Here is a 27855-nt window from a genome sequence, read left to right on the forward strand (position 1 = left end):
GTGTACATGGTCAGGAAGTGGAGTGCAGTGACATAGCTGATATTATCACCAATCTGCACGCACACATATTTAAAAGGCTTAATATCACATTTGTAAAGACCACAAACTTTCCACCATAGAATCAAATGATCTAGGCATCTAATGAGTTTGAAATGCACAGCAATTTTGATAAATAGTTATAAATAAGCGTGATAATTAAATTAAGAAAACGTTTGTTTTGGTTTTGCATTATTACATGCCCAATAGCAACCCTTCCACCATAGAATCCCAAAATGACGGAATGAAATTGTCTGGTCTTAATGGTCTCTTTTTCAAGCATTTTGTCAATCCACACTCCGTGTCATCCATGTGCTTTATTTGACCATACTTCACCATCATGGTTGGTGAAGTCTTGGTGAAAAGTGGAGGTTTGTCTTCATTTGTGTCCATCTATCTTAATCTCTTTGATTTATCAATAATCACAAAGATGCCCTAAAACCTTAAGGGGATCTACTCAGCTGTAGCCTAACTGCTGATGAGACCCAGAAGGTCACAACCAGTCCAGAGTGTTTTTCCTTAAACAAATGCTATTTGATAATAACAGTCCGGAAAGCCAATAGCCTGATGGACTAAACAACTACCGTATTCTCTTGTTATTCACCAACTTGTTATCCACAATTTTGGCTATCCACGAAGCGCATCTCTCTCTCTCGACTGCATCGAGAGAGAGAGAAAGAAAGTGATGAGATAAAGTGATGAGAGATAGAGCAACGAGGTACAGAGATGTGCTACTATGATAATTTTCACGTATTTAACAGCTTATTTATATACTTATTTAAGGTAATTCCTTTTCGTAGGCCAATATGAGTATCCGCCAAAATTGATATTCACGAGCATCTCCGGAACGTATCCCTTGCGAATAACGAGGGAACACTACCATCAAACGTAGAGACACAGAGCGGAGCTCTGCTTGCACACGCTCGTACTCGGCCGTATCGCTGTACGCTCGCCGTGGTGAGTTCAATCAGGAGCTGTGTGCGCAACCGCCTCCGCCGCCCCCTTGTCCCGATGCAGAACGGCTCGCGAGCGCGGCTCGGGCTGCTCGAGAACCAGCAGGGCTTCCTGCGCCGCTGCCAGCGGGAGATGCTGTGGCTGACGCAGCGTGAGGAGCGCGAGGTCGCGTACGACTGGAGCGACCTCAACCCCGACCTGGAGCCCAAGAAGGAGGCGTACGCCGTGAGTCCCCCCGCGCCCTCGTACGCCCTCAGCGGTCGTGACGGGGATATTCATGTGTCTGTGCGTGTGTGCGTATGTCCATGCCTGTGTGTGTGTGTGGGGAGCAGTAGTGCAACCGTTAGCGCACTCTGCTATGAACTCGGCGACCCGAGTTCGATTCCCGCTCACGGCCAACACCAGTGACGATTATTATCTGAACCGGTCTTGAGCCGACTCAGCCTCAAACGAGCACCTGGTGCGGTGTGTAAATATTGCCACTGGGGAGGCAAAGGCAGCCAGGCGTGGTGGTGCTGGCCACCCACCCCCCTCATCTGCCCTGCCTGCCCTCAAAGGTGCTCGCTAAGAGCACTTGTCTGTTAAGGATATACGGGGGATCTTTGTTTTTGGAGCGGTAGTGCAATGGTTACGTACCCGGCGATCCGAGTTCGATTCCCGCTCATGGCCAACACAGGTGACGATTATCTTGCCCCCAAAAGTCTGTCGCGGCTGTACAGGGGATTTTTGTATATTTTTTTGCCTTCAGCTGCTGGTGCGAGAGCTGGAGCAAAGGGAGCCGGCGTTCCGGGAGGTGGTGCAGGCCGGGGAGGACTTGGTTGGCGAAGGCCACCCTGGCAATCCGACCATCCAGGTGGGGGGCCGTGCCTACACAGGCAGTCACGTGGCCACGTTTGTAATTTCACGGAACATCTGCAGCTTAGTCTCTTTTGTCACCTTTTTTTTTTATCATGGTTGTTGCTATCGGTTTCTTACCGTGAGACGAATGGGCCATTCGGAACTCTGGCAGGACAGCGTAAGCCCCCTGTTTTTAGAGGATGACCAGCAGAAGCGGATATTGCAGAGCTCCTGCTGAGATCTTTTCAAGCCTGCTGCAGATTAATGCTCATCGCATGACAATCAAACTGATATTTTACATTTTCAGAGGCGGAATTTAGCCAAACGGAGTGCCGAATCAAATAAAATATTCTATACTATAATGAGCCAAGAATGTCTGTGTGTCCCGCGCGTGACGTCACTCCACGTCGACCAGCCCCCCTCATTAATAATCATGAACAGGTTACGTCCTCCACATGGACCCCCCCTCCTCATTAATAATCATGAGCAGGTGACGTTACTCCACATCGAACAGTCCCCCTCATTAATAATCATGACCAAGTGACGTCCTCCAATTGGACACCCCCCCCCATTCATAATAATTAGCAGCTGACGTCACTCCACATGGGGGGCCGAGGCGCCTCCTCTCCCCTCCTCGGTGTCGACTTACAACCCTCACTACAAAGGCAGAACCCTCACGTCACGCGATCTCCGTAACGCTGTTGAGACATCAAAGTAAAACGGACATCATGATGAACAAGGGATTATAACCTTAAAATGAACTAGATCTGTGTCACCGCGGCCTTACAGATTGCACACGAATGGATGCAATGAATATCACGTCGCGGTCTGCTTTTCGCTTCAGTTTCAGATTTACTGCAATACACCCGTCCTTGGATGGGCAAAAGGCTAGTTATGGTTCATTTATAAAGTCATTGGTGACTGACATGACATTAAAGTCACTATACTGTACTTGAAAACCAGGTTTTATCATAGGCAGCTAGATTCGAATCCTGGAGCTGAGATTAGTCACAGCTGAGTGCTCTGACCTGTGGAAGAAAGTAAATTCTTGAAATAACGACTTTACAAGCAGCCGAATGTGATTGTTGCAATAATTTCACGAGCAAATTGAAACATCGTAATGGAGACAATGCATGTGTTTGCAAAAAAAATATCTGTACCAAAACAAACATTAACAACACATGAACCAGACCATTTGGTGGCTTCAGACATACATCGAAAACCTCGTACCCTGCACTCAAAGATCACGTGGTTCTCTCACAAGGCAGCACATACAGTTATGACTGCATTGCTTTGAGTCAGCTGAAAACCAGTTCGGACATATCCCGTTGAATACAAAATGCGTTTCGGATGTCAAACCACAATGCTAATTACGTATATTGCTTTTTGTATCTTGCTTTTCCTAATGTAGCCTTTGGGTAGACACGAATATCAAGACTCGTCCTGTTTTGATTTGCTTAGCTAAAGCGGTAACAATTCGTAACTCATTGCTGGCATTTTACTGACACTGGGAATCTGTAGACATTGCATCTGAATAAAATGTTGGCCTTCACTCTAGAAACACTGTGCCACTCTTCACTGTGTGGCACCAATCCAGAGGCGTATATCTCCTTTTAATGGCAGTTAACATAAAACAAATCTGTATTGTCTAAATGAGTGTTTTTATTTTCCATATAAAGTCAGTGATTACTAGTAAAATGTTAATACAGTAATAATGTACAGTCCTTTGTCAACACCCTGCTGGCTGAAAGCCCTTCTACGCTGTGTTGGTCATGGAGGTTGTTTGACTATACTTCACCACGCTGGTTAGTCGTGTATATTTGTTATGGGGGGCCCAAGACCATTTAGAATATCAGTTGGCAACGATGTTAGCCATGACTTGAAAACATATTCAGGTCACATGCTTCATAGTGCTGTGCCCTAATCCAGTGCCACCACGCTGCCATCTGTAACACAGCGATATAATAACAAATCATTATGAATAACATATAATGTCGCATAACTGTATCTTTTTTTTTATAAATGACTTGACTTACAGCAGGTAATTTAAACTTGTCAGGAGCAAACAGTGGCCAACTCTTGCCAAGAGTGATGTGGAATCTGTGATGCCTGCAGGCCAAATAAAATAACTTGACCACGCTCATTCCGTACGCACGGCATCTAGGGAGGCTCGCACATTCATCCTCACGCGTATTCCCACGTACATGTGTCAGGTTAATGTGGGATACCTTTGCAGTGAATGTATTGGAGGTGCGATGACATTTTTTTTTTACCGCAACCTTTTCACCCTGGAGGTGGTGAACTGGTCCCAGCTCCGCACCGCCGCATGTGCTGACCATAATGCGCGTGCGCCACGTGTGCAGGCCTACCTGCTCGCCCTCAAGACCCAGTGGTCTTGGCTGCTGCAGCTGTGCTCCTGCGTCGAGACGCACCTGGTCGAGAACGATGTCTACTTCCAGGTAGCTGCCCACCCCCCCCCGACAGCCTGTGGCCCTTTAAGCGTCAGCGATGTGCAATCGAGCTGCCATGTCCACGTGAGGCTCAACTGGGACACGTGGTCAGCACGTAGACCCCCCCCTCCGTCTATAAGCCCCACCCACTTTTATATAGCCACACCCACTCAGTCACTAGCCCCTTCCACACAGCGGGTGGCTTTGCTCTTTCTGATGTTGACCCGTACAATTGCTCACAGACCTCTATCACGACAGGCACCGAGAGTCAGGACATAATATGACAATTTTACAGCCATAAAATATGGCAATTTTACAGCAGTTGCCACTGGTTATTGTGACGGTCAATGTATTTACTAAGACCAACAACGGCAACTTGGTATGGCAGTGGCATGAACGGACAGAGTTGTGTCTAGCAAATAGAAACTGTTGAGAACTGTGATGAACAATGATTGCTTTTTCGAGCACAGAACGTTGGGATATTGAGAGGCTATTGAGACCACTATCGACAACACCTTGAAAGGTGCCCGTGAACAGCTGTTGCCCCTGCGGCCTAGCATACAGCACAGGGGACCTCTGTGCGTGTGCGTGTGCGTGGTCGTCAGTTATTCAAGGATGCATGGGAACTGGAGAAGCACCTGCTATTGGAGCTGTTAACGTGCACAATTACAGCCACCTAAATTAAGATTACCTTGATAGCTTATCAGAAGAGCACTTGCCCATATGGCCTGCAGTACCCCGTGTGTGTGCGTGTCCATGAGTGGTCATCAGTGTGGTAGTGCAGCGGTTAGCGTGTTGCGCTACGAACCCGGTAGCCCGGGTTCGATTCCCGCTCACGGCCAACGCCAGCGACGATTATCTGAACCGGTCCTGGGCCTTCCCAGGACCGGTTCAGCCTCAAAGGAGTACCTGGTGTGGTGTGTAAACATCGCCACTATGGGAGCCAAGGGTGGCCGGGCGTGGTGCTGGCCATCCACCCACCCCCTGTGCGCCACAGTGCCGGCCTTCATAGGTGCCACTCGCTAACAGCGCTTGACCCTACAAGTGTGTTGATGCTACACGGGGGGGGATCTTTATCTTTGTGGCCATCAGTTCTTTAAGGATGCCCGGGAGCTGGAGCAGCAGCTGCGACGCGTGCAGGACGCGGTGCGGCGCCGCTACGCGTGCGACGTGAGCACTCCGCTCACACGCCTCGAAAACCTCCTCCAGGATGCCCAGGTGAGCAGGACATCAGCATCGACGTCGTCGTCATCATCATCATCATTTACTGGACATCTGTGAACAATAGATTATAGCTTATTGGATTCATCCAGTATAATAATCATTCAGATTCTGATCACCAGCCATGACCTATCTACTGCTAGGTTAAGGCATCCCTAAGCCGTTGCCTTCTCGCACGGTCTCGCGATGCAACACTCGGCTTTTGCGACCGATGTTATCCATTATAGAGGTTTTTTGTTTTTGTTTTGGGTGAAATCCCGTAAATGTAAATGTGTCGTTAAACCCGCCACCACCCGACACAGGCAACCAGTAAGGTTTCTCACGTAAACAAAACATGCCAATGAGTTTCTAGCTCAATCCCGACCCTGACGCCTGTATAGTTTGGAGTTTGCATGTCTCTCTTCTCGTGGGCGTGAGGATTTGTCTCCGGGTCTGGGCATATTATGTGAGATGTTAACTGCCTCGCCTGGTACGCAGGAGGTCGTGGGTTTGATCTCGACCCTGACGCCTGCTGTATATTTGGAGTTTGGATATTATTTCTCCGTGGACGCTTGGACTTTTCTCCGGGTCCTCCGGTTTTTCCCTCCACATTGAGAAACAACATCACGCGTTTCGAGTATTTGGCTGCTGTAAATTTCTACGTGATCAGCCACTTCATTGAGCTATCATTTGTGCCCAGGTTGCTTCTGAAAAAGAGCGATATACTGTAGCTCCGTAGGCCTTACCTGGTAAAATAAAAATTGTTTAGTTTTAGTTTATTAGCGCTCTGAGCCACTTACAGTCTGTTTCACAGCCTAAAACAAACTCGACCAGGAATGTGGGAATGTTCCACACTCCGATTGAATGCATTACAGAGCAGGTGAGTGAACGAATGAATGAATGTGAATGTGTGATGGCCACAGGAGGAGAAGGAGCAGCTGTCGGAGCTCAAGGTGGGCGCATCGAAGCTGCACAAGCGAGCCAAGGGCGTGGTGCAGCTGAAGCCTCGCCGGCCCGAGTTCTCGCCGCGCTCCCCGACCCCCGTCACGGCGCTCTGCAACTACCACCAGGACCAGGTGCGGCTGGCTCCGCACGGCCTCCGGCGTTGGGAGTGTCGTTGTTGTCGTTGTCTTGAGCGTCGTCGGCGTGAGGTGACGAGGAGATCGATGTCTTAGAAAGTCTCGCGGAGAAGTGCATCGCCCCAGGTTTGAGAACAGTCCACAGAAGCGGATGTCACGGAACTACAAGTTACGTAGAAACATCGCCCGCCTGCTGTGAAACTACTGACGACTGTAATAGTCTGAAAACATAGCACCCGCATGTTGGCCTTGTGATATAAATCATGTTTGTTGTGTGACAGTCAGACTGATAATTATTAACATCTCTAGAGCTGGAACATATACAAAACGACATTTAATATTATCGCTCGACTTAAAAACCTGGGCGAACCTCACCTGGTATATAGGAGGTCGTGGGTTCAACCCCGACCCTGATACCTGCTGTATATTTGGAGTTTGCATGTCTCTCTCCCCATGGTTGCATGGATTTTTCTCTGGCTGCTTGGTTGAACTATCATTTGTGGTAATGTCACTTCTCAAAAATAGCTATATAGCTCAGTTGGCCTTACCTGGTAAAATAAAAAATTGTGGAATAAAAAATAAGTTTAGTTGAGCAGCCCAGGTTTGAACCCAGGAGCTCGGCGGCAGTGCCAGCTGGAGCAATGCACTTTTAAATCTCGATTGAAAACTCACTTCATTGGATCGGCTTTTGTGTTATTTTCTTGTTCTTTCCCGCACCTCCAATTAGCACGGTTGGCGACGTAAAGAAAGAAGTTCAACACACACACACACGTGTACTCGGTACTCTGAGCGACACTGAAGGGAGAGACGCACGCGATCTAAATGGGAGATGGTGGGGGGGCTGTCGCTCGCGTCGCCACTTAAGAGTTTCTCGTCCGCCGGCGCCTTTGCAACAGGTGACGCTGACCAAGCACGACGAGTGCTCGCTGAGCGGGGCCGAGGACGGCCGCTGGACCGTGAGCAGCCCCTCCGGCCGCTCGGGCACCGTGCCCTCCGTCTGCTTTCTCGTGCCGGCGCCCAACAAGGAAGCGCTGGACTCCGCCGCACGGTGAGGGGGCCCCGTCTACCACCACGCAGCCGCCTACCGATCCGTCCTCGAGCACGGGGGGGGGGGGGGGGGGGGGGCCCTTTTAGGGCGCCGCGGTGGCGAGATGCTAATTCCCTCGCGTGGTGGACGGAGGTCGTGGGTTTGATCCCGACCCTGACGCCTGTATATTTAGAGTTTGCGGTGTCTCTCTCCCCGTGATCGCGTGGATTTTTCTCTGGGTCCTCCGCTTTTTCCCTTCACATTGAGTATTAACATGCGTTTAGCGTATTTGGCTGTTATACATATTCACATGATAAGCCACTTCGTTGAGATATCATTTGTGGCCAGGTCACTTCTAAAAAAGAGTTACATAGCTCAATGGGTCGTATCTGGTAAAATATTTTTTTGTGAATTCAGCCTCCGGTTTAGCGCCTCGGAGAAATGGCGAACACCAAAAATCGACCCTGAGTGTCCGCCTATTTTACCGTTATATTTTACCGTATTCTGGCCATGACCCAGACGCTTATAGGCCCAGTCGGCTCTCCATGTACAGCCCTCTCTCAATCCACTATCGGATGAAGGCCTCCTCTCAGTCATGGGGGCTGTTTGACCATACATCACCGTGCTGGATGTTGCAAATTGGTGAAGGGTCAGATATCGCTCGCAACCATAATTAACCATGGCCAGAAATCAAAGTCAGGTCGCCCAGTTGGGCTGCCATCTGGTTATGAATTAAGATTGCTTACTTAGCAACCTATTTGCCCATCCCATCAGTGATTAAGCCTAATAGTGGTATGCTGCACCGTGCGTGTGTGCGTGTGCACATATGCGCATGTCCGTGTGTACATGTGTGGTTTGCGCGTGTATGTGTGTGTGCGCGTGTGCGTCCACTGGCCACAGGGTGGAGCAGCGGTACCAGGACAGTGTGTCTCTCTGGAAGCAGCTCTACGGCAAAATGCAGGGGCTGTTGCTGTGGCAGCACCTCCATGCTGACATGGGCATCGTCATGGCCTGGAATATCGACAACGTGAGTGCCGCGTACTGCTCACTACTCATTAACAAAACGACAAACACTCAGAAAAGCAAAGACGAGGAAACGCGGGGAGGGCTATGAGGTTCATTTTACCTTAAGTATATCTTACTTAAGGTATGAGGTTGGGCGGATGTGGGTCCCTTGTTCCTTTTTTCCCCCCAATCCCCTTGCCCCTAAATTGTCTCGAACAAGGTTGTCCAAATTAACGGCGCGAACTGACGAGATCAAGTCGCTCGTCGAGCCGCCACCCCCGCTTGTAATCCGCTCTCCCCTCCGCCAGTTCCGTGGGCTGGCAGAGCAAGACTACCTGTCCGTGATGGATGCCCTGGAGAGCCACTACGGGCAGCTGGAGGGCCACAACGAGGCGAGCCAGGCCTTCTCCGCGGCCGAGATGCAGCAGCTGCGGGGGGACGTGGCCACGTGCCGCACGCGCTACCAGCAGCTGCTGGAGCAGCTTGTGCTGGGTAAACTCGCGCTCGATTTGTCTCCAGTCCTCGTCTCGCGTCGGCTGTCGGAAAGCTGAGCAGGGTATATATATAGAGCCCTGCTGATGTGATCATACCCCCTACTGGACGTCTGTGAGACTACTGGACGTGCGTGATAAAGAACTTTAGAGCTCATCGGATTCCTCCGGTATAAATAAATATTCTCATAGGACTTGGATTAGTGACCCATCAGGAGTTGTTTGCGAGGTATGGCCATGGAGGCTCGTGTAGGATGCCGTTGGGCAGTTGGAGGCAGTGACTTGCTCACCACTTTCTCTATCTTTTAACTCTGATCATTTGTTGCATTGTTTGCTGCTGTAACTTGCTGACCCGCCCCATACCGGACATCTGTGAAAAATAGATTAATAGCTCATCAGAATAAAAAAAAATCAGATTTTGAGTCGCCGTCCAATAACAACGGAGGGCGGAGGAGCAACGCTCTCACAACAACGAGTGGTAGCGCCGGGCGGATAAAACGCAGCAAGTTCGCACAGCAGGGAGCACAGTTGGTGCATCTGCCAGTCGTCTCAGGCAGTCAATCTATGGCACCTGTGTCTGTCCCGTGGCCTCCTGCCAGCGAGCTTTAACACGGTTTAGTGCATTTCAGTTTCTTTGAGGTCAGGAGAAGCCAGGAAATTCCTTAATTGGATCTTCAACAGGTGTGTAATTAGAGGCGATGCATGCTGACCACCTTTCTCAGCGTGTTCACATCACCCGTCATTGAACAATGATCTCTATACTCGTTGGTTCTTTCGGTAAAGTCACGTAGATATAAAAATTGAATAAATGATCTGTACAAGAATTATGAGCCATACTTGTAAATCCTCTGCTGTTATCCAGGTGGTAGTGCAGTTCAGTAGTGGCCATGGCGCTGCGTACCATGGAGAGTAGTGTGGTGATACTCAGTCTAGTGTGATGAGGCATGGCCTGGTATGATGAAGATGATGATGTGACGGTGCCTCATCTGGTCTGATGATATGCGTTTTGATGCGATGGAACTTCGTCTGGTGTGTGACGACGCCTTGCCTGGTGCGTAACGACACGCCGGCTGGCGTGACGCCACCTCGCCCGGTGCGTAACCGCGCGTGGGGGCTGGTGTGACGCCGCGTGTGCCACAGAGGAGAGGACGGACGAGGACAGCGAGCAGCTGCTGTCGGACCTCGCGGCGCTTTCTCAGCGGCTGCGGGAGTGTCAAGAGCAGCTAACTCATGGCGTGCGCGCCCCCCTCGACGCCGAGACGGCGCAATACGTGCAGCTGTGCTTGACCGCGCAGGAGGTGAGCGCACTGGGATGTCCGGGGAAAGCCACGTTGAGCTACGGAATGTGCAGTGGGATGTTTACAGGCCTTTCTTTCCCTCCCTGTGCCGGACCAATTCGTCGTGCGTTCCGCGCAAACCCCCGATGCGTCGTGACGTCGTGCGTTCTCCCCTCTCCTCTGGCCACAGGGGCTGCACCGGGAGGTGGAGAGCCTCGGCTCGGAGGTGGACCGGATGGCGCGGAAGTGCGAGCCGGTGCTGAACCAAGGTGTCGCGAGCCCTCGCCTCCACGCTCTGAGGTCCCAGCTGGAGCAGCTGCAGCACTCGCTCCAGCAAACGCACAGCCTCTCGCTGCTCTACCGCGAGAAGTACGTGGCCTCACGCCGACCGCCACGCACACTCTTGTGGTCCCGCGACCGCTCCAGGCCCGACCCAATCTCCGTTGTTGGCGCCGGCGACAGGTTCCGTCGATTTTCGCTTCGCAGTCGGGGAATGATGCCGTGGTCGTCCGTCCGTTTCCAAAGGGGCAGGCGAAACCTGCTCGAGGAATTAACAGAAGCGTCAGGCTCGTCGGCGAGTTGTTTTCGACGATCGCCGGAAACAGAATAAGTGACATTTTTTTATGCCGGACGAGGATGGAGATCGCTTGCACAATGTAACAAGGAGTTCACATCAGAAGTGCCGCCAGGCGTGGGCACACGCTTTCACCGAAGTTATTCACGGCGAACATGCGACGACATGTTCTGAAAATTGGAGTGGCGAAATAAAGGCGTACATAAAGGTATAGGAATAGGTTTTACCCTTTGTGGCAATAAAACAGATGTTAACATGTTAAAACACCAAACGGAAACTTTTTCAAGGAATCCTATCTGCAGTAACCACACGTACTTGTGGTGAATATGCAGGGAAAAAAATACATGCTCTGATAATATGTGCAGTCTTTGAAACTGATTGGTCCACACCAGAGACAGCTTTCTTTGGAGCCTAGTCTCAAACAGTGTTAGACCAGAAAACGCCAAAAGGCGAACAGCACAAAGACTGCCACTATCAGGGCATTTATAGCTCGGAGTGAGCAGCTACAACATGGGACCTCTCTTGCCAGTATCAGAATATAAAAATAGGTTTTACCCTTTCTGGCAATAAAATAAAAAATCTGTTTCTGGTGTGGACCAATCATTTTCAAGGACAATGCATATATTATCAGAGCATGTTTTTGTTTTGATGTCCACCACAAGTATCTGCGGTTAATGCAGACATCTTGCAAAAGGTTTTTGTTTGGTGTTTTAACATCTTAACACCTGTTATTGCCACAAAGGGTAAAACCTATTCTTATTTTTATACCGGCAAGAAAGATCCCATATTATAGAGGTACTAGCGGAAGTACCCGGCTTTGCCCGGGTGAAAAATATATTTCTTAAAAACCTTACATATATATACACAGATACTAAGGTATTGTCAAAGCCCGGTGGGCTGTTTGTACATTTCTCCACCAACAAATATATAAGAGGCTTTCACAAGTCCAAAAAGTTGTAGAAAGTGTGGGGTAAATAGTTGATGTCAAAAGGTTTCCGAAAATTGCGGTCTCCCCCCCCCCTCAAAAAATATCTTTACCCCTCGTAGGTATATATACTAACAACACCTTACATACAACAGAGGAAGTGGTATCTATTGACTCTGTAGTAGTATCTACTGACTGTACTGTAGTATCTACTGAGCCAGTAGTAGCTACTGACTGTGTAGTAGTATTTAGTGACTGTAATAACTACTGACCATAGTAGTATTTACTGGGCCTACAGTAGTATTTACCGACTATATACTCGTAACGACTAACTGTATAGTATCTGCTGACTCTATAGTTGTATCCACTGACTATAGTAGTAACTACAAAATCTATAGCAGTATCTACTCACTCTATAATAGTATCTACTGACTCTAGTAGCTACTCACCGTGGTAGTATGTACTGACTGTATAGTAGTATATACTGACTGTAGCAGTATTGACTGACTGTAGCGGTATATACTGACTGTTTTAGTGTTTACTATAGCGGTATCTACCAACTCGATAGCAGTATCTACTATCGCTACAGCAGTGTATACCGACTGAGGTCGTACCTGCTATCACTACAGCAGTGCATACTGCTGTGTTGGTACCTGTTATGAAGACAGCAGTGCATATTGTGGTGGAACCTGCTATGATTACAACAGTGCATAGTGCTGTGGTGGTATCTGCTATGATGAGAGGAGTACATATTGTGGTGGTGGTACCTGGTATGATAACAGCAGTGCATATTGACTGTACTCATCATTCACCCTCACCATTCACCACTCACAACTCACCCTTACCACTCATCCTCACCACTCACCACTCCCACTCACTATTCACCATTCACCCTCACAACTCACCACTCACCAACCTCCCTCACCAATCTCCCTCACCACTCACCCTCACCACTCACCCTCACCACTCACCCTCACCACTCACCAATCACCACTCACCCTCACCACTCACTCTCACCACTAACCCTCACCACTAACCCTCACCACTCTCACTCACCACTCTCCCTCACCACTCACTCTCACCATTCACCCTCACCATTCAGCCTCACCACTCACCCTCACCACTCACCGTCACAACCACCACTCACCCTCACCACTCAACTTCACCCTCACTACTCACCATTCATCCTCACAAATCACCACTGACCAATCACCACTCACCACTCTCCACTAACCCTCACCACTCAACCTCACCACTCACCCTCAAAACTAACCACTCTCTCACCACTCACCCTCACCACTCAGCACTCACCCTCACCACTCACCCTCACCCTCACCACTCACCCCTCACCGCTCACCACTCACCCATCACCACTCACAATCGCCACTCACCCTCACCACTCATCCTCACCACTCACCCTCACAACAACCACTCACCCTCACCACTCACCCTGACCACTCACCACTCATCCTCACCAATCACACCCTCACCAATCACCACTCAGCCGCACTGCTCACCCTCACCACTCACGCTCACCCTCACCACTCACCCCTCACTAATCACCACTCATAACCGCCACTCACCCTCACCACTCACCACTCACCCTTAACACTCACCCTCACCACTCACCGTCACCACTCACCCTCACTACTCACCACTCATCCTCACCAATCACACCCTCAACAATCACCACTCACCCTCACAACTCACCCTCACCACTCACTCTCACCACTCACCACTCACCCTCACAACAACCACTCACCCTCACCGCTCAGCACTCACCCTCACTACTCACCCTCACCACTCACCACTAATCCTCACCAATCACACCCTCACCACTTGCCACTCACCCTCACCACTCACCCTCACCATTCACCCTCACCACTCTCCCTCACCACTCTCCCTCACCACTCTCCCTCACCACTCACCAGTCACGCTCACCACTCACCCTCACTACTCACCACTCACCCTCAACACTCACCCTCACCTCTCACCACTCACCCTCACCACTCACCCTGACCACTCACCACTCATCCTCACCAATCACACCCTCAACAATCACCACTCACCCTCACCACTCACGCTCAACACTCACCCTCATCACTCATGCTCACCACTAACCCTCACCACTCACCCTCACCACTCACTAATCACCTCTCACAACCGTCACTCACCCTCACCACTCACTCTTACCACTCACCCTCATCACTCACCCTCACCACTCACCCTCACAACAACCACTCACCCTTACTACTCATCCTCACCAATCGCACCCTCACCAATCACCACTCACCCTCACCGCTCACCACTCAACCTCACCCTCACCACTCACGCTCACCCTCACCACTCACCTCTCACTAATCACCACTCACAACTGCCACTCAACCTCCCCACTCACCCTCACCACTCACCCTCACCAATCACCACTCACCCTCACCACTCACCCTCACCATTCACCCTCACCACTTTCCCTCACCACTCTCCCTCACCACTCACCCTCACCACTCACCAGTCACGCTCACCACTCACCCTCACTACTCACCACTCACCCTCAACACTCACCCTCACCACTCACCACTCACCCTCAACACTCACCCTCACCGCTCACCACTCACCCTGACCACTCACCACTCATCCTCACCAATCACATCCTCACCAATCACCACTCACCCTCACTGCTCACCCTCACCGCTCACCCTCACCACTCACGCTCACCCTCACCACTCACCCCTCACTAATCACCACTCACAACCGCCACTCACCCTCACCACTAACCCTCACCACTCACCCTCACCACTCACTAATCACCTCTCACAACCGTCACTCACCCTCACCACTCACTCTTACCACTCACCCTCACCACGCACCCTCACAACAACCACTCACCCTCACAACAACCACTCACCCTCACTACTCACCCTCACCAATCACACCCTCACCAATCACCACTCACCCTCACTGCTCACCACTCAACCTCACCAATCACGCTCATCCTCACCACTCACCCCTCACTAATCACCACTAACAACCGCCACTCACCCTCCCCACTCACCCTCACCAATCACCACTCACCCTCACCACTCACTACTCACCCTCACCACTCTCCCTCACCACTCTCCCTCACCACTCACCACTCTCCCTCACCACTCTCTCTCACCAGTCACGCTCACCACTCACCACTCACGCTCACCACTCACTACTCACCCTAACCACTCACCACTCACCACTCACGCTCACCACTCACTACTCACCCTAACCACTCACCACTCACCCTCAACACTCACCCTCACCGCTCACCACTCACCCTCACCACTCACCCTGACCACTCACCACTCACCCTCACTGCTCACCCTCACTGCTCACCCTCACCACTCACCCTAACCACTCACGCTCACCCTCACCACTCACCCCTCACTAATCACCACTCACAACCGCCACTCACCCTCACCACTCACCCTCACCACTCACCCTCACTACTCACCACTCATCCTCACCAATCACACCCTCAACAATCACCACTCATCCTCACCAATCACACCCTCAACAATCACCACTCACCCTCACCACTCACGCTCAACACTCACCCTCACCACTCATGCTCACCACTAACCCTCACCACTCACCCCTCACTAATCACCACTAACAACCGCCACTCACCCTCCCCACTCACCCTCACCAATCACCACTCACCCTCACCACTCGCCCGCACCACCACCACTCGCCCGCACCACCACCACTCGCCCGCACCACCACCACTCGCCCGCACCACCACCACTCGCCCGCACCACCACCACTCGCCCGCACCACCACCACTCGCCCGCACCACCACCACTCGCCCGCACCACCACCACTCGCCCGCACCACCACCACTCGCCCGCACCACCACCACTCGCCCGCACCACCACCACTCGCCCGCACCACCACCACTCGCCCGCACCACCACCACTCGCCCGCACCACCACCACTCGCCCGCACCACCACCACTCGCCCGCACCACCACCACTCACCCACACCACTCTCCCCCTCACCACATGTTAAGGGCGATCCTAAAGGAATCTACAACCTTCGATGATTCCTTTGCGCGATTCAAAGAATCGATTCCTGGCGCATAGGAGGTTTCTATTTTTAATTACAGAGTTTTATTTGCATTCGTATGTTATGTTTTAAAGTTTTCAGGAGTTTTTAATTATATTTTAGCCCCGGTCAACGCCGGATATTTCCCATTCGTAGCAGTTTATATCAACTCTATAACCAACTAATATTAAACGGAAATAAGGCGATTCTAAATGAATCTAAAACCGTCGATTCCTTTTCGCGATTCAGAGAATCGATTCTTGGCGCGGTCGGGTTTATAATTTTAATTACACAATTGTATTTTCATTGGGATGTTATGTTTTAAAGTTTTCAGAAGATTTAAATGTATTTTTCCCCCGGGCAACGCTGGGTATATCGAGTTTATACCACAGAGTCGTCGCCTGACAGAGTTGCGTGTCGAGGCCTATTACCGTGCAGAGCCTCCGGCCTCGCCTAGATTGCCCACCCGACTGAGGCTGGGTGCTGGGGCCGTTAACCCCCACCCCCCCCGCGCTACAATAATACTGTCTAATCGCTATAATTGTATTATCTACCGACCCTATAATAGTAATTGCACACATTGGGGTGGAAGGGGAGTGAAGAGGACGTGAAACTTTGATGAATTTACCTCAGAGTCGCGTGTTAATGCGTGCGCATATTTATGACGGAAATTAAAAATGGCGTCCACCTCGCAGCGAATGCGTCGCTACTCGTTGCCAGGGGCAACCGCCGTGGTCCGCGCCGGCCGGCAAGAGTAAATAAATAAGTAAAGCGTTAAATAAATAAATAAAGATAAATCGCACTAAATCGATAATCGGTCCGATTTAAAGTTTAGAGACGAAAAATCGGAAATGCCTAAGTTTACCGCGGGACCGGGGGCGTGCCCACCTGCAAAATTTAATCTCGCCGAACCCCACGGTCCGAGAGCTAAATCCCCCGGTAGGGAGCGTACGCAGACGGATGGACGGACGGACAGACAAAAAATGAATTATATAGGTTAGATAGGGACGATACTTTTCCCCCGTCGCTTTTATAACAGAATAACCCAACGCGGCCCGCCGCGTAAATATAAAACGAAAACAACTAAAACTATTTTGGTTTTACGAGATAAGGCCCATTGAGCTATGTAGCTCTTTTTCATAAGTGACCTGGCCACAAATGACAGCTCGACGAAGTAGCATATCATGTGGGCATTTATAGCAGCAGTGAAATACTCTAAACGCACGTTTCTAAATTTGGAGGGAAAAACTGGAGGACCCGGAGAAAATTCTGCGACCACGAGGAGAGAACCCACAACCTCCTATATACCTGGCGAGGTAGTTAACATCTCGCGGTCGCGGTGCGTGCACTGACGGGCGGCCGATGCGCTGCGGCGTCTCGTGTGTCCAGGCTGAGCATGTTGAACGAGGTCAAGTCCAGCATGGAGGAGACGGAACGACTTCTCGGCTCCTACGAGGGCCGACTCTCCGAGGAGAGCGGCATCCCGAACGAGACGGACGGCATCGACGCTTACCGCAACACCGTCAGGGTACCCGCCGTCGTCGTTGTCGTCGCGCTCGCCGTCACCGGACCGCCCGGCAAGTGGGCTGCCCCATCGATCGCAGTCGGGCAGATTCTTGGGCTCGGCGATTGTAGTCTCGGTACGGCTGCGGGGCGCTTTGAAGGTGCGGGAGGCACGGCGGGACGTGTTTCCGTCGCTCCATAGGAGCAAAGCAGCCACTGAGTGCTCATTGTCCCCAGCTCGTTTTTTTTGGAAATTTAGCAAAATAACTGTGAAACGCAGCCCGAAAATTACACAACAACCGTTGCAGTCAATAATTTTTCGGCCACTGCACGTGTTGTAGGGTAAACTTTACGAAAGACATGAGCCCCGTGGCGGTGCCCGTGCAGGCGTGGGGGTGGCTGGAGGGGGGTGGGGGGGGTGGCCATGGTTCTATCGCACCTCACTCGAGACACATAAAATAAGAAAATTGGCATTTTATTGATATTGACTAGAGACTACATTTGGGTACGGCCCACTCACACCTTCTCCCCCCCTTCCCCCACGCCTGCCGCCCGACGAGAGGTTTCTGGATCCACCTGTGCACCATTCATCACTGCCAGACAAGTTGTTAACGCGGTCCAACAAAACCAGGCTGTGAAAACGGTGGTGACCGCAGTTAACGGTAACGGAACCCTGGGTTTTCCATTGCCTCGTGTGTGTGCGTGCATATTTGTGCATGTGTGCACGTGTGTGTGCGTGCGTGGGGTAGTGTAGCGGTTAGCGCGCTGCGCTACAAAGCTGCAGACCCGAGTTTGATTCCCGTTCACAGCCAACACTGATTATCTGAAGCGGTCTTGGGCCTCCCCGAGGTCGACTCAGCCTCAGATGAATACCTGGTATGGTGTGTTAACATCAATACTGGGAACACAAAGGCGGTCGGGCATGGTGCCGGCCACCCACTCCTTGGTGTACCGTGCCGGCCTTCATAGGCGCTACTCGCTAACAGCACTTGCTCCAACAGTCTGTGAAAGCTACACGGGGGGATCTTTGTCTTTGTGCGCGCGCGCGGCAGCAATGGCAGACGGAGGTGTCCCAGAAGCGGCGCTCGATGCGGGGCCTGGAGGAGGCCCTGGGCCGCGCGCTGACCGTGGGTGAGCGTCTGTCACGCACGCACGGCGAGGCCTGCGTGGACCTGGCCCGCATGCGTGACGCCACGCAGGCCCTGCAGGGCCGCTGGGACAGCGTCGACGCGCAGGTCGACTCACGGTGAGAGGCGTCCACGCACGCACGCACGCAAGCGCGGGAATCGGCATTGGCCTCGGCCGGGTCCTCAGTTTTGCCGCGGTGATGGGGTGGAGTTGTGGAGTTGCCAACATGTCATCCTCGTCGCCGAGAACGATGAAATGAGGCACCAACAGCTCCACAATTGGTGTCTTTCTTCTATTACGAATGCATCAGAGAACCCAATGCCCCCTCTTGCCACGGTCTTGTGCCATCGTTCACCCGTTCGTTATGAGAACACAAGGAGATTAATCGGCAGACTATTCGATCTGATTTGAGGTAATGTCAGGGTATGGGTAATGTCACGTGACATGAAAGGCATTATGGGGGAACTAAAGCTTTGGTTACGATCACGCCTTTTGCTGTCCATTCTTACCCTTGCGACGAGGTGCGTGTTTGCCAGTGGTCGCTGCGGGTTATTTGATTTACACGGTCACGAATGGGTCGCTGCAGGGTTCGTGACCTGGAGAAGTTGTCACGCATCCTGGGCCACTACCGTCAGTCGTACCAGACCATCATGCAGTGGGTGCAGGAAGTGGGCGGCCAGCAAGAGGAGCCCCTCCCCACACAGACGGCCGACTACCAGGAGCTGAGCTCCCAGCTGAACCAGCACAAGGTGATCACCTGATATTATTATTAGAAGCATCAGTAATAATATTAATATCGCTATGCGGACTTGCGAATGTCTGCTTTTCTGAGGATGTTAACTACGCTTTTTCAGCTGGTAAATAGGAGGTTGTGGGGTCATAGGTTCGATCCCGACCCCTGATGCATGTTGTACATTTGGAGTTTGCATTTCTCTCTCTCCCCGTGGTCGCGTGGATTTTTCTCCGAGTCCTCTGTTTTTTTTCTCCACATTTATAAATGTGCGTTTTAGAGTATTTGGCTTCGATAAATTTCCACGCGATAAGCCACTTCGTTATGTTTTCATTTGTGGCCAGGTCGATTCTGAAAAAGAGCTACATAGCTCAGTGGGCCTTACCTTAGTTAGTTAGCTCGTTAAAGTACATGACACTTACGCCTGTATAATTCATGCTTCCCCCGCTTCACCTTCGCAATTTAATGCGTTGTCACGATTTGGGATTCCTGGGATTCAAACTCAGGCTGTCAGGTTGCCAGGTTGTGCAGTGCGCTCTCCACTCTGCCGCCGATCGACCCCGAGATAAAAAAAAACAATCTCGGTTTATATGCTGCTGAAGCGTTTCACGTGTTAGATATTCACGCACACAGAAGCAGACGCCACGCAATCACCGACTCTGAGGTCGCCGCGTCGTTTTCACCCTCACAGGAGCTGGTCACTGAGATCGACAGGAGGCAAGACAAGGTGAACGAGTGCCAGCGCTACTCCGAGCAGTACTGTGCAGCGCTCAAGGTGAGCTCCGCTCTCCGTTCGCACTCGGCTCACACAGGGCGACACTAGCGGCAGAGGGACAGCGGAGGGAGGGGACACGCCCGGGAGGATGTCCACCATGGAGGTGGAGGGATATTTCCTCACGTGATTGTAATGCTAATTTCTGAAGAAAAAAATCTTGATTAATTCGAGGCATGAACATTTTCAGTAATATTTTTTAAGCGAGCCATCGCTGCACCCCATCTAATGCAAAGGTAAAGGTGCAGGTCTGTAATTATTTTCTCACGACACTGCTGCCAGAATGTCCTCCTTTAAAGGCACTTAAGAGAGGTTTCTCTAGAGGGTACTTTGGCCTAATCTTCCATGCCAGTCTAACATCTTGGAAGAAGTGGGAGTGGCCCACACTTTGTCCCACCGCACGCGACACGCCAGTCAGCTCACAGTGATCTCAATATTTATACGGCTGGGTGGATAGGGGCTTTGGTGTTTTAAAATCAAGTTGCACCAGTATTTCAACTGCCATGCCGGGAGACCGAATCGTACCGGTCGAACTTCTGGATTGTCAGTCCAGTTTGCTCACCCGGGAATGTTTGACCTTAACGCTCGTGACGTCACTCCACATCGACCAGCCCCCCTCATTAATAATCATGAGCAGGTGACATCACTCCACATCGAGCAGCTCCCCTCATTAATAATCATGATAAGGTGACGTCTTCCAAATGGACACCCCCCCCCCCATTCATAATAATTAGCGGCTGACCTCAGTCCACATGGGGGGGGGCGAGGCGCCTCCTCCCCCCTCCTCGGTGTCGACTTACAACCCTCACTACAAAGGCAGAACCCTCACGTCACGCGATCTCCGTAACGCTGTTGAGACATCAAAGTAAAAGGGACGTCATGATGAACAAGGGATTATAACCTTTAAATGAACTAGATCTGTGTCACCGCGGCCTTACAAATTGCACACGAATTGATGCAATGAATATCACGTCGCGGTCTGCTTTTCCCTTGCAAGTTTCAGATTTACTGCAATACACCCGTCCTTGGACGGGCAAAAGGCTAGTATGTACATATATACATATGCCTATGTAATTTCCTGCCAACTTAGCCTTGTATGCGTTTGCCAAACCCTGCTGCCTGTGTTCATGTATGTGTGTTGTGCTGCCTGGTTCAGTGGTAGTGTAGCGGTTAGCGCTACGCTGCGAACATGGCGACCCGGGTTCGATTCCCGCTCACGGCCAACACCAGTGACGATTATCTGAACCGGTCCTGTACCTCCCTTAGGTCGACTCAGCCTCAAATGAGTACCTACTGCGGTGTGTAAACATCGACACTGGGGAGACAAAGGCGGTCGGGCGTGGTGTCGGCCACCCACCCCTTCGTGCGTTGTGCCGGCGTTCATAGGTGCTCGCTAACAGCACTTGCCCCCAACAGTCTGTGAAGGCGAAACGAGGGATCTTTGTCCTTGTGCCGCCTGGTTCACGTAGGAGTATGAGATGCAGCTGATGGAGTATCGCGCCCTGGTGGAATCGGCGCACAGTGGCCCCAGCAGGCACCAGTGGCAGCAGTCAGAAGCTGACACCATTGCGCAAGAGGTGAGCCCACTTGCTCGACTTGTTGTCTATTGTTACACTTGTTTACCCAGAGAAGCCTCACCGAGTCTCACGACTCTTTGTCACGAGGGTCCTGCCCAAGTGCATTTGCTTTCAGACACATTGTAAGGTGATGTATTTCTTCCCGCTAACCTTGACTGCGGGCGTGTGCGCGTCCCACTGTGTATTCCGGGTCAGTTTCTCGACCTGCGAGGTCGCTACACGGCTCTCGTGAACCTCACGGGTCACCGCGTGAAGACCATCAGTGACTCGCTGCAGCAACTACAGCAGCAGGAGGTGAGCTCCAGTCAGACCTCCTCAGCCACCCGGCAGGGGACACGTGGTCTCTTTAGAGCAGTGGTTCTTAATCTTTACTGCAGCCTTGCACCCCTTTGGTTCTCAATCGTAACAACAACATTCTAATGTTAATAAATGCATAGGGGTTTGATGAAACAAAGTAGTTGTACTTACGTGTCCGTGCTTAATTTTACTTTTCGACGATTCACCTTCTAAAAAACATCTGGCCACGTCTCGCACCCCCAGAAAGGGCATCTCGCACTCCCAGGGGATGCGTGCATCCCAGGTTAAGAACCACTGCTTTAGAGGGTAGGCAAAAGAGAGATCATGAAAGGCTAAATTTGTGGACCCATCAGGACTGCCACCCCAACCCACACTGTTTACGTTTGTTCCCCCATATCGTTATGATAGGATGCCTGTTTAATGGTCATGCCTTGTGTGTAACTTCTGGAAATTGAACACAATCCCATTGTGTGCCCTCTGCATTCATAAGCACTGGACGCACCTTTATCCAAAGTTGACGTTTACTTTCTGTCTGCCAGCTCTGCATTTACAGGTATTATATATTTACAAACTGTTTGCCTGTGTTGTGTTTCTTAAAACTTTTATCTTGACAAATTAAAAGCCAAATTTGATAGCAATGTAATACTCCATTGAATGCAAGTTATTATACGGTGGCACTTTTATTTCAAGTGGAATGCAGTCGTAAAAAGATCAGCTTTGGCTGCGCGCAAATCATTTAATTCGGGGCACATTTCATGGACCGTCCCCTGCACACTCATCCGACCGGCAACTCTACGAAGCTGCCGCGCCTGGGGCCACGGCTCCGCCTGGCTGCTTCGTTGACAGTTGCCCCCCATTTGAAAACAAATTAACCGATTTCAATGTTTGTTGCGCGTTTTGAGAGTTTTTTTTCAAGCATAAATGTCAACGGTTCATCAAAAGCCGACCTCTTAAAATGGAAAGGCCACCGCGGTAGCGCGTTGCCGTCGAGTTTCGACGACGGCGGCGGCGTTTGCAGCGATGGCCAAAAGGCCGCTCTGCGGTTTGTTTGTTTTTTTTTCTTCCGCCTGGCTGTGAACCGCATTAACAAGGGAGACGCACCCCCCGCGCTCTCCCATCGCTTCGTGAGCGGCCGAGTTCCTGGCGCGTGGCGGCAATACAGCGTCCGCTGTCATCGCCGACAGTATTCACCGAGCGGGGGATACTGTGTGAAGCGAAGTGTGGCTTTGATTGTGTGTGTGTGTGCCGCTGCTTGTTGCTGTTGTTTGTGAGCTGGCTGCACAAGCCGTCTCTTGCCCCGAAACCACCGATTGCTTCTGTGCAGGATCGCGTCGAAGCCAATTGCAGGTTAACCGTGAAGTACACGAGTAAACAAGTTATATCAGTAAAAAATATTATTAAAACGCAATATTAACGGACTGCATTGCGGCAGATGGAGGTGTCATACAACGTTATCTTGGTTCTATTTTGAGGGATTATCATATGTTGAGGATAAGGAAGTACCTGAGTAGATTATTTTTCCTATTATAACAGTCAACTCTCGATCTGTCTGTGGGTAATGGTGGGGGGCAGATGGATTGCTTTGATTTGCAATAATGTGGATTATGCAAAACATATGCTTGGCTCTAAAAAACATTTTTCTTTTAACAAGGTAGCATTAGGGGCAAAAAAGTAGAATGTGTCATGTACTTTATCGCTTCTTGATGTAATCGGTGCACATGGTGACCTTCCATGTGTGAGGAGCAGCTTATAATTAAACCAGTGAGCATTTTGCAGATATTTTTTTTCCCCCATAATTCGGATAATCTTCCTACAGATAATCGAGAGTTAAGTGCATCCAATACAGGTTACAGTACAATTATTTAAATGGTTTACACGTGAAAATAGTGAGGGGAAGTATGGGCTGTTCTGTATTAAGGATAAGGAGTACTCCGATCAAGGAGGCTTAATGTGTTGAAACCGACAAGAATCTGATCGTAGGGTGGTGTAAATCCTGTCTGCATGGCGTGCAAAACCCCAAAATGCTTGGCCGCTTCAGCGATGTGCGGACGACGCATGGCATCCAAGAGCAGCGAGCGTGAGCAAAGCACCCAACTAAGCGTCGCCGCTCTGCAATGGCCACGCCAAAGCATCGCTTTTTACGCTGAGCTGGAGTGGCTCCATGCGCAGCGTACGCGCCGTTGCCTTGAGAAAACAAAACCTTCCGTGGTTTGCGCTTCGCTCCGCTGCCGGTGGGCGGTGCTTTGCCGCTCTCCGAGGTAAGCTTCAGCTTTTCGCGGCGAATCGAAGGCGGCGGAGGCGTCCGCTAACGATCGATGTCTGTCCTGGAACGAGCCACGGCAGAAGCAGGCCGAAGCCGTGCCAAGCGTTGCCGTGGGAATAGTTGAGGGAGGAAACGTCCGGGAGGGCGGGACCCTCGAGAGACTCACGTCGCCCAGAGCTCGGCAGAGAGTGACGCTCGTTGAGAAGTCGGTGACGAGGACTGTTGACGAACACGGGAAGGTGCACGTCCAGAAGCTGAAGAGAGACAAGATTTTCTTCCCCGCCGGGGAGCCGTCGGCGGGGCGGCCGCAGATAATCTCAACCGAGATCACGGTGGAGGAGCGGCGAACGCGAGCCGATCGTGGCGCGAGTCCCACCCTGTCTCCCAAGGAGGTTAAGAGCCCGTTGAGGCTTTCCCGGGACATCACGGACATCCGCGGGGGAGCGGAGGAGGAGCTCAAGCGGCACGAGCAGGCTTCGTCCGACATCCAGAGGAAAAAGGACGCTGCTGAGCAGGAGGCGAAAGATCTGAAGGCGAAGTTGGAGGAAATCTCGCACGCAACCGAGGCCACGGAGAGGGAGCTCAACGACCTGAAGCTCGTCCACCAGCAGGGCCAGCTGAGGAGCCTCGCTGCGGAAGAACACCTCCGCGTCCTGAGGGAGAAAACCGAAGCCGGCAAGGCGGTCAGGGTGAACATGGAGATGGAGCTGAAAAGACGGGAGGCACACCTTGAGCAGATCCAGGTGCAGAAGAAAAGAACGGAGGATAAGTTGGCGCAAAAGGCCTTCACCGAAGGTCAGCTGAGCATGAAGGTGCGGCAGTCGGCGCAGCACATGCACAGGCTGGACGCGGAAGCCACTGAACGTCTGCAGAAGCACGGGATGGCCGAGATGGAGGCCAAGCAGCAGCTGATGTTCATTATAGAAGCACTGCAGCTCGAACGCATGAAACACAGCGAAGCGTCGGCCCAGGAAAGGCAGCTTCTGATGGAGATCGACAGCTTCGCTCGGACCAAAGAGAGTGACCTGAAGCAGATGGAGATGCTCAAGTTGAAGGTCGAGGAGCTGACTAAGTCGAAGGAGAAATCGGTGGAGCAGCTGGCGGAGCTCAGGGCTCAAATTCATTCATTGCAGCAAGAAAAGGGCATGGCTGAAGCCAAAGTTCGGGAGCAGGTAGAGCAGATCAAATTGCTTTCGCAAAAAATCCAGAAAGCAGATCAGCTGATCAAGGAAAAAATGAAGACAGAGCAAGAATACATGAGGAAGATGAAGCAAATGCAGGAAGAGCTGTCACTGACCAAGAGATCGACCACAGACATACAGCAACAAACAGGAGCCCTGCAAAAGGCATATGAACAACGGCTGCAAGTGTTGAAGGATCAGATTGAAAAGGAGAAGCATTTCGTGGAATCTGCCTTTGAGGCTCAGGTCACCCAAAAGGAGGCGGAGTTGAAACGGAGAATGGACATTCTCGACAGAGAAAAACATCTTCTGGGCGAAAGGGTGGAGAAATTGAAGCTTCACTCTGAAAGTATCGAGAAGACCAAGGAAGTGGTTGAGAGAGACGTCGAGGCTCTGAAGGCTCAGGCCGATCAGGCCGTCTTAGAGAAGCGCCAACTGGAGAGGGAGATTTCGGAGCAGAAGGCTTACATCGACGAGCTGAAGCTGCACCAGAAGAAAATCGCGCAGGAGGTGAAGGCATCGCAGGAGGCTGAGCGCCTGGCGATTCAAAAGCAAAAGGCAGTGGAGTCCGAGGTGGCCACGATGAAGAGGAAGGTGAGCACGGAGCAGCAGAAGGAGCAGCGGAGCAACAGAGAGGAGATGCTGCTCGAGGCGGCCACGCAGACCAAGCAGGAGGAGATGGTTCGCAGGGTGGCGCACGAGGCCGAGAGGCTGCGTCAGATGGAGGAAGGTTTGCAGAGGCAGCACGGCCTTCTGGAGGAGCTCAAGGGGCAGAAGGCGGAGGCCGAGCAGGAGACTGAGAGGCAGCGGCGGCTCGCGGAGCAGGAGAAGGCCGCCGAGCGGCGCTTGGAGGAGGAGCTGAGGAAGATGGAGGCGGTGTGCGAGAAGGCAGAGGAAGGGAACCGGAAGATCAAAGAGGAATATGAGCGGCTGAAAATGTTAACGCAGGTATTCCGTCGCCCAAGTTAGACGTCCACCCGCTTGTAGATTGCGCTCACCTTGCTGCTAAAGCGAACGCCGAACGCGCCCTGAGATGCAAAGCAACAAATGCGTTTGACCCCTGTAGTGGTGGTGGCAATATGCACGAGCAAACTAACCAGAAGCTTAGGAACCCGAGTAGCCTGTGCAGGATCTAATCATTGTAGCGAGAACACCCACAAATAATTTCTGCTTAAGGCCCCCAATGGGCTTTGCCCCAGCACTAACTTCGCTCATCACTCTGATATGAATACTTATTTATTTAATGAACTCGTTTTATTTGATGTGATCGTTATACATAATTTGCTAAATATATGAAGAGAGAGAAAAGAAAATGAAGAACACATTTTTATTTGATAAATGAACGTCTTTGTGGTTCAATTATTTGTATTTATTTAATTAAAAACTATCTACAAATAATGCCAGGTACATTTATGTGTAGTTTAGACAATTTTCATTGAGATAGATAAATGTTGTTTTCAATTTAATCATCACTAATTCGTACATTATCAGGCGATACATCGATATAACTTAAGCAACGTTAAAATAAATTATTACTGATTTGTTTTTAAAAGTATTTTACACCCCATAATTAGAAAGAATTTTCATTAGAACTGGTAAACATCTTATAATGTTAAGATTGGTTATTTATCCCTAACTGCTTATTTATAATGGATAGACGAACACGGCTGTGTGTGTGTTTAGTGCAAAGTTTTGCCTGCATGGATCACGACGTTTATCCGCTCTGTATGAGAATGGCTGTGCCTTCGTAAAGAGTGGCTGGGTTGTTCAATTTCCGCGTACCATACATAGGACTCTATCTGGAGTGGATAAGCTGCAGGTTACTCAAAGCCATTGTGTGGCACTGCAAAGCCTTGTTGAGATATTCAGCTTCAGTATTTTGAATTACCTTGTGAGCCAATAAGCTATTCAATCGGGTTTCATCAACAACAAATAAAACAACGCCGCTTCTCCGACATACGCAACAAGTCACAGTGAAAAATTAATCGATAATAAAACAATAATAGATGACTGACATAAAAAAATAGGAAAAATAGACTGAGGTCAATGGAAGTCCGTGGTTCCAGGTTGGAGAGGCAGTCTCAGGCAGACCACATGGTTATTTAATCATGAAGGCAACCTGTGGTGGTGGTGATGGGAGTCTCAATGAGAATTTATGGGACTAGTTGATAATTGGAACATGAAGGAAAGGTGAGGTGGTGGTGGCAATGATGATGATAATGCATCCAGTGGTGGGTTCCCACCAGAGCGGTTCACCTGGCAATCTGCGTGGGCTGCGGTGGCCGCGTCTGTTGGAGAAAACTCTGATGGTGAAGCCACTGCCAGCACACTTATCCACTCCACATGCACGCATCGCCTACAGACTGGAACACAGCCCGTATTAATTTGCTATCTCGTGTATACTCAAAAGGAGGGGCAGTTGAAACACCTCGAAAACAAAGCTTTAAATATTTGTACAGATTCGCAACAATGGCC

At 50.8% G+C, this 27855-nt stretch overlaps 1 protein-coding gene across 9 annotated transcripts in view; it reads left to right on the plus strand.

Moving 5' to 3' along the window:
- LOC144722284 (uncharacterized) overlaps positions 1 to 27855 on the plus strand; it is a 111735-nt gene that overhangs the window by 53475 nt on the left and 30405 nt on the right. For 6 of the 9 annotated variants that reach the window (XR_013586025.1, XM_078600395.1, XM_078600398.1 and 3 more), the window contains 17 exons: positions 1054 to 1215; positions 1739 to 1843; positions 4191 to 4286; positions 5370 to 5495; positions 6401 to 6553; positions 7453 to 7604; positions 8484 to 8610; positions 8897 to 9080; positions 10220 to 10377; positions 10547 to 10725; positions 17319 to 17457; positions 18485 to 18678; positions 19147 to 19309; positions 19982 to 20065; positions 21532 to 21639; positions 21835 to 21933; positions 24280 to 26328. Coding sequence is in view for 7 of the 9 variants with exons in the window: in XM_078600395.1 (XP_078456521.1) it covers positions 1054 to 1215; positions 1739 to 1843; positions 4191 to 4286; positions 5370 to 5495; positions 6401 to 6553; positions 7453 to 7604; positions 8484 to 8610; positions 8897 to 9080; positions 10220 to 10377; positions 10547 to 10725; positions 17319 to 17457; positions 18485 to 18678; positions 19147 to 19309; positions 19982 to 20065; positions 21532 to 21639; positions 21835 to 21933; positions 24280 to 26328 (4278 nt within the window). In the remaining 2 variants the exon portion in view is untranslated. The remainder of the gene's footprint in view (positions 1 to 1053; positions 1216 to 1738; positions 1844 to 4190; positions 4287 to 5369; positions 5496 to 6400; positions 6554 to 7452; positions 7605 to 8483; positions 8611 to 8896; positions 9081 to 10219; positions 10378 to 10546; positions 10726 to 17318; positions 17458 to 18484; positions 18679 to 19146; positions 19310 to 19981; positions 20066 to 21531; positions 21640 to 21834; positions 21934 to 24279; positions 26329 to 27855) is intronic. The other 3 variants (XR_013586026.1, XM_078600397.1, XM_078600392.1) reach the window with 2 other exon arrangements.

The sequence above is a fragment of the Lampetra planeri genome, chromosome 14 (genome assembly GCF_965212315.1).
Source record: "Lampetra planeri chromosome 14, kcLamPlan1.2.h2, whole genome shotgun sequence".
Classification (NCBI taxonomy): domain Eukaryota; kingdom Metazoa; phylum Chordata; class Hyperoartia; order Petromyzontiformes; family Petromyzontidae; genus Lampetra; species Lampetra planeri.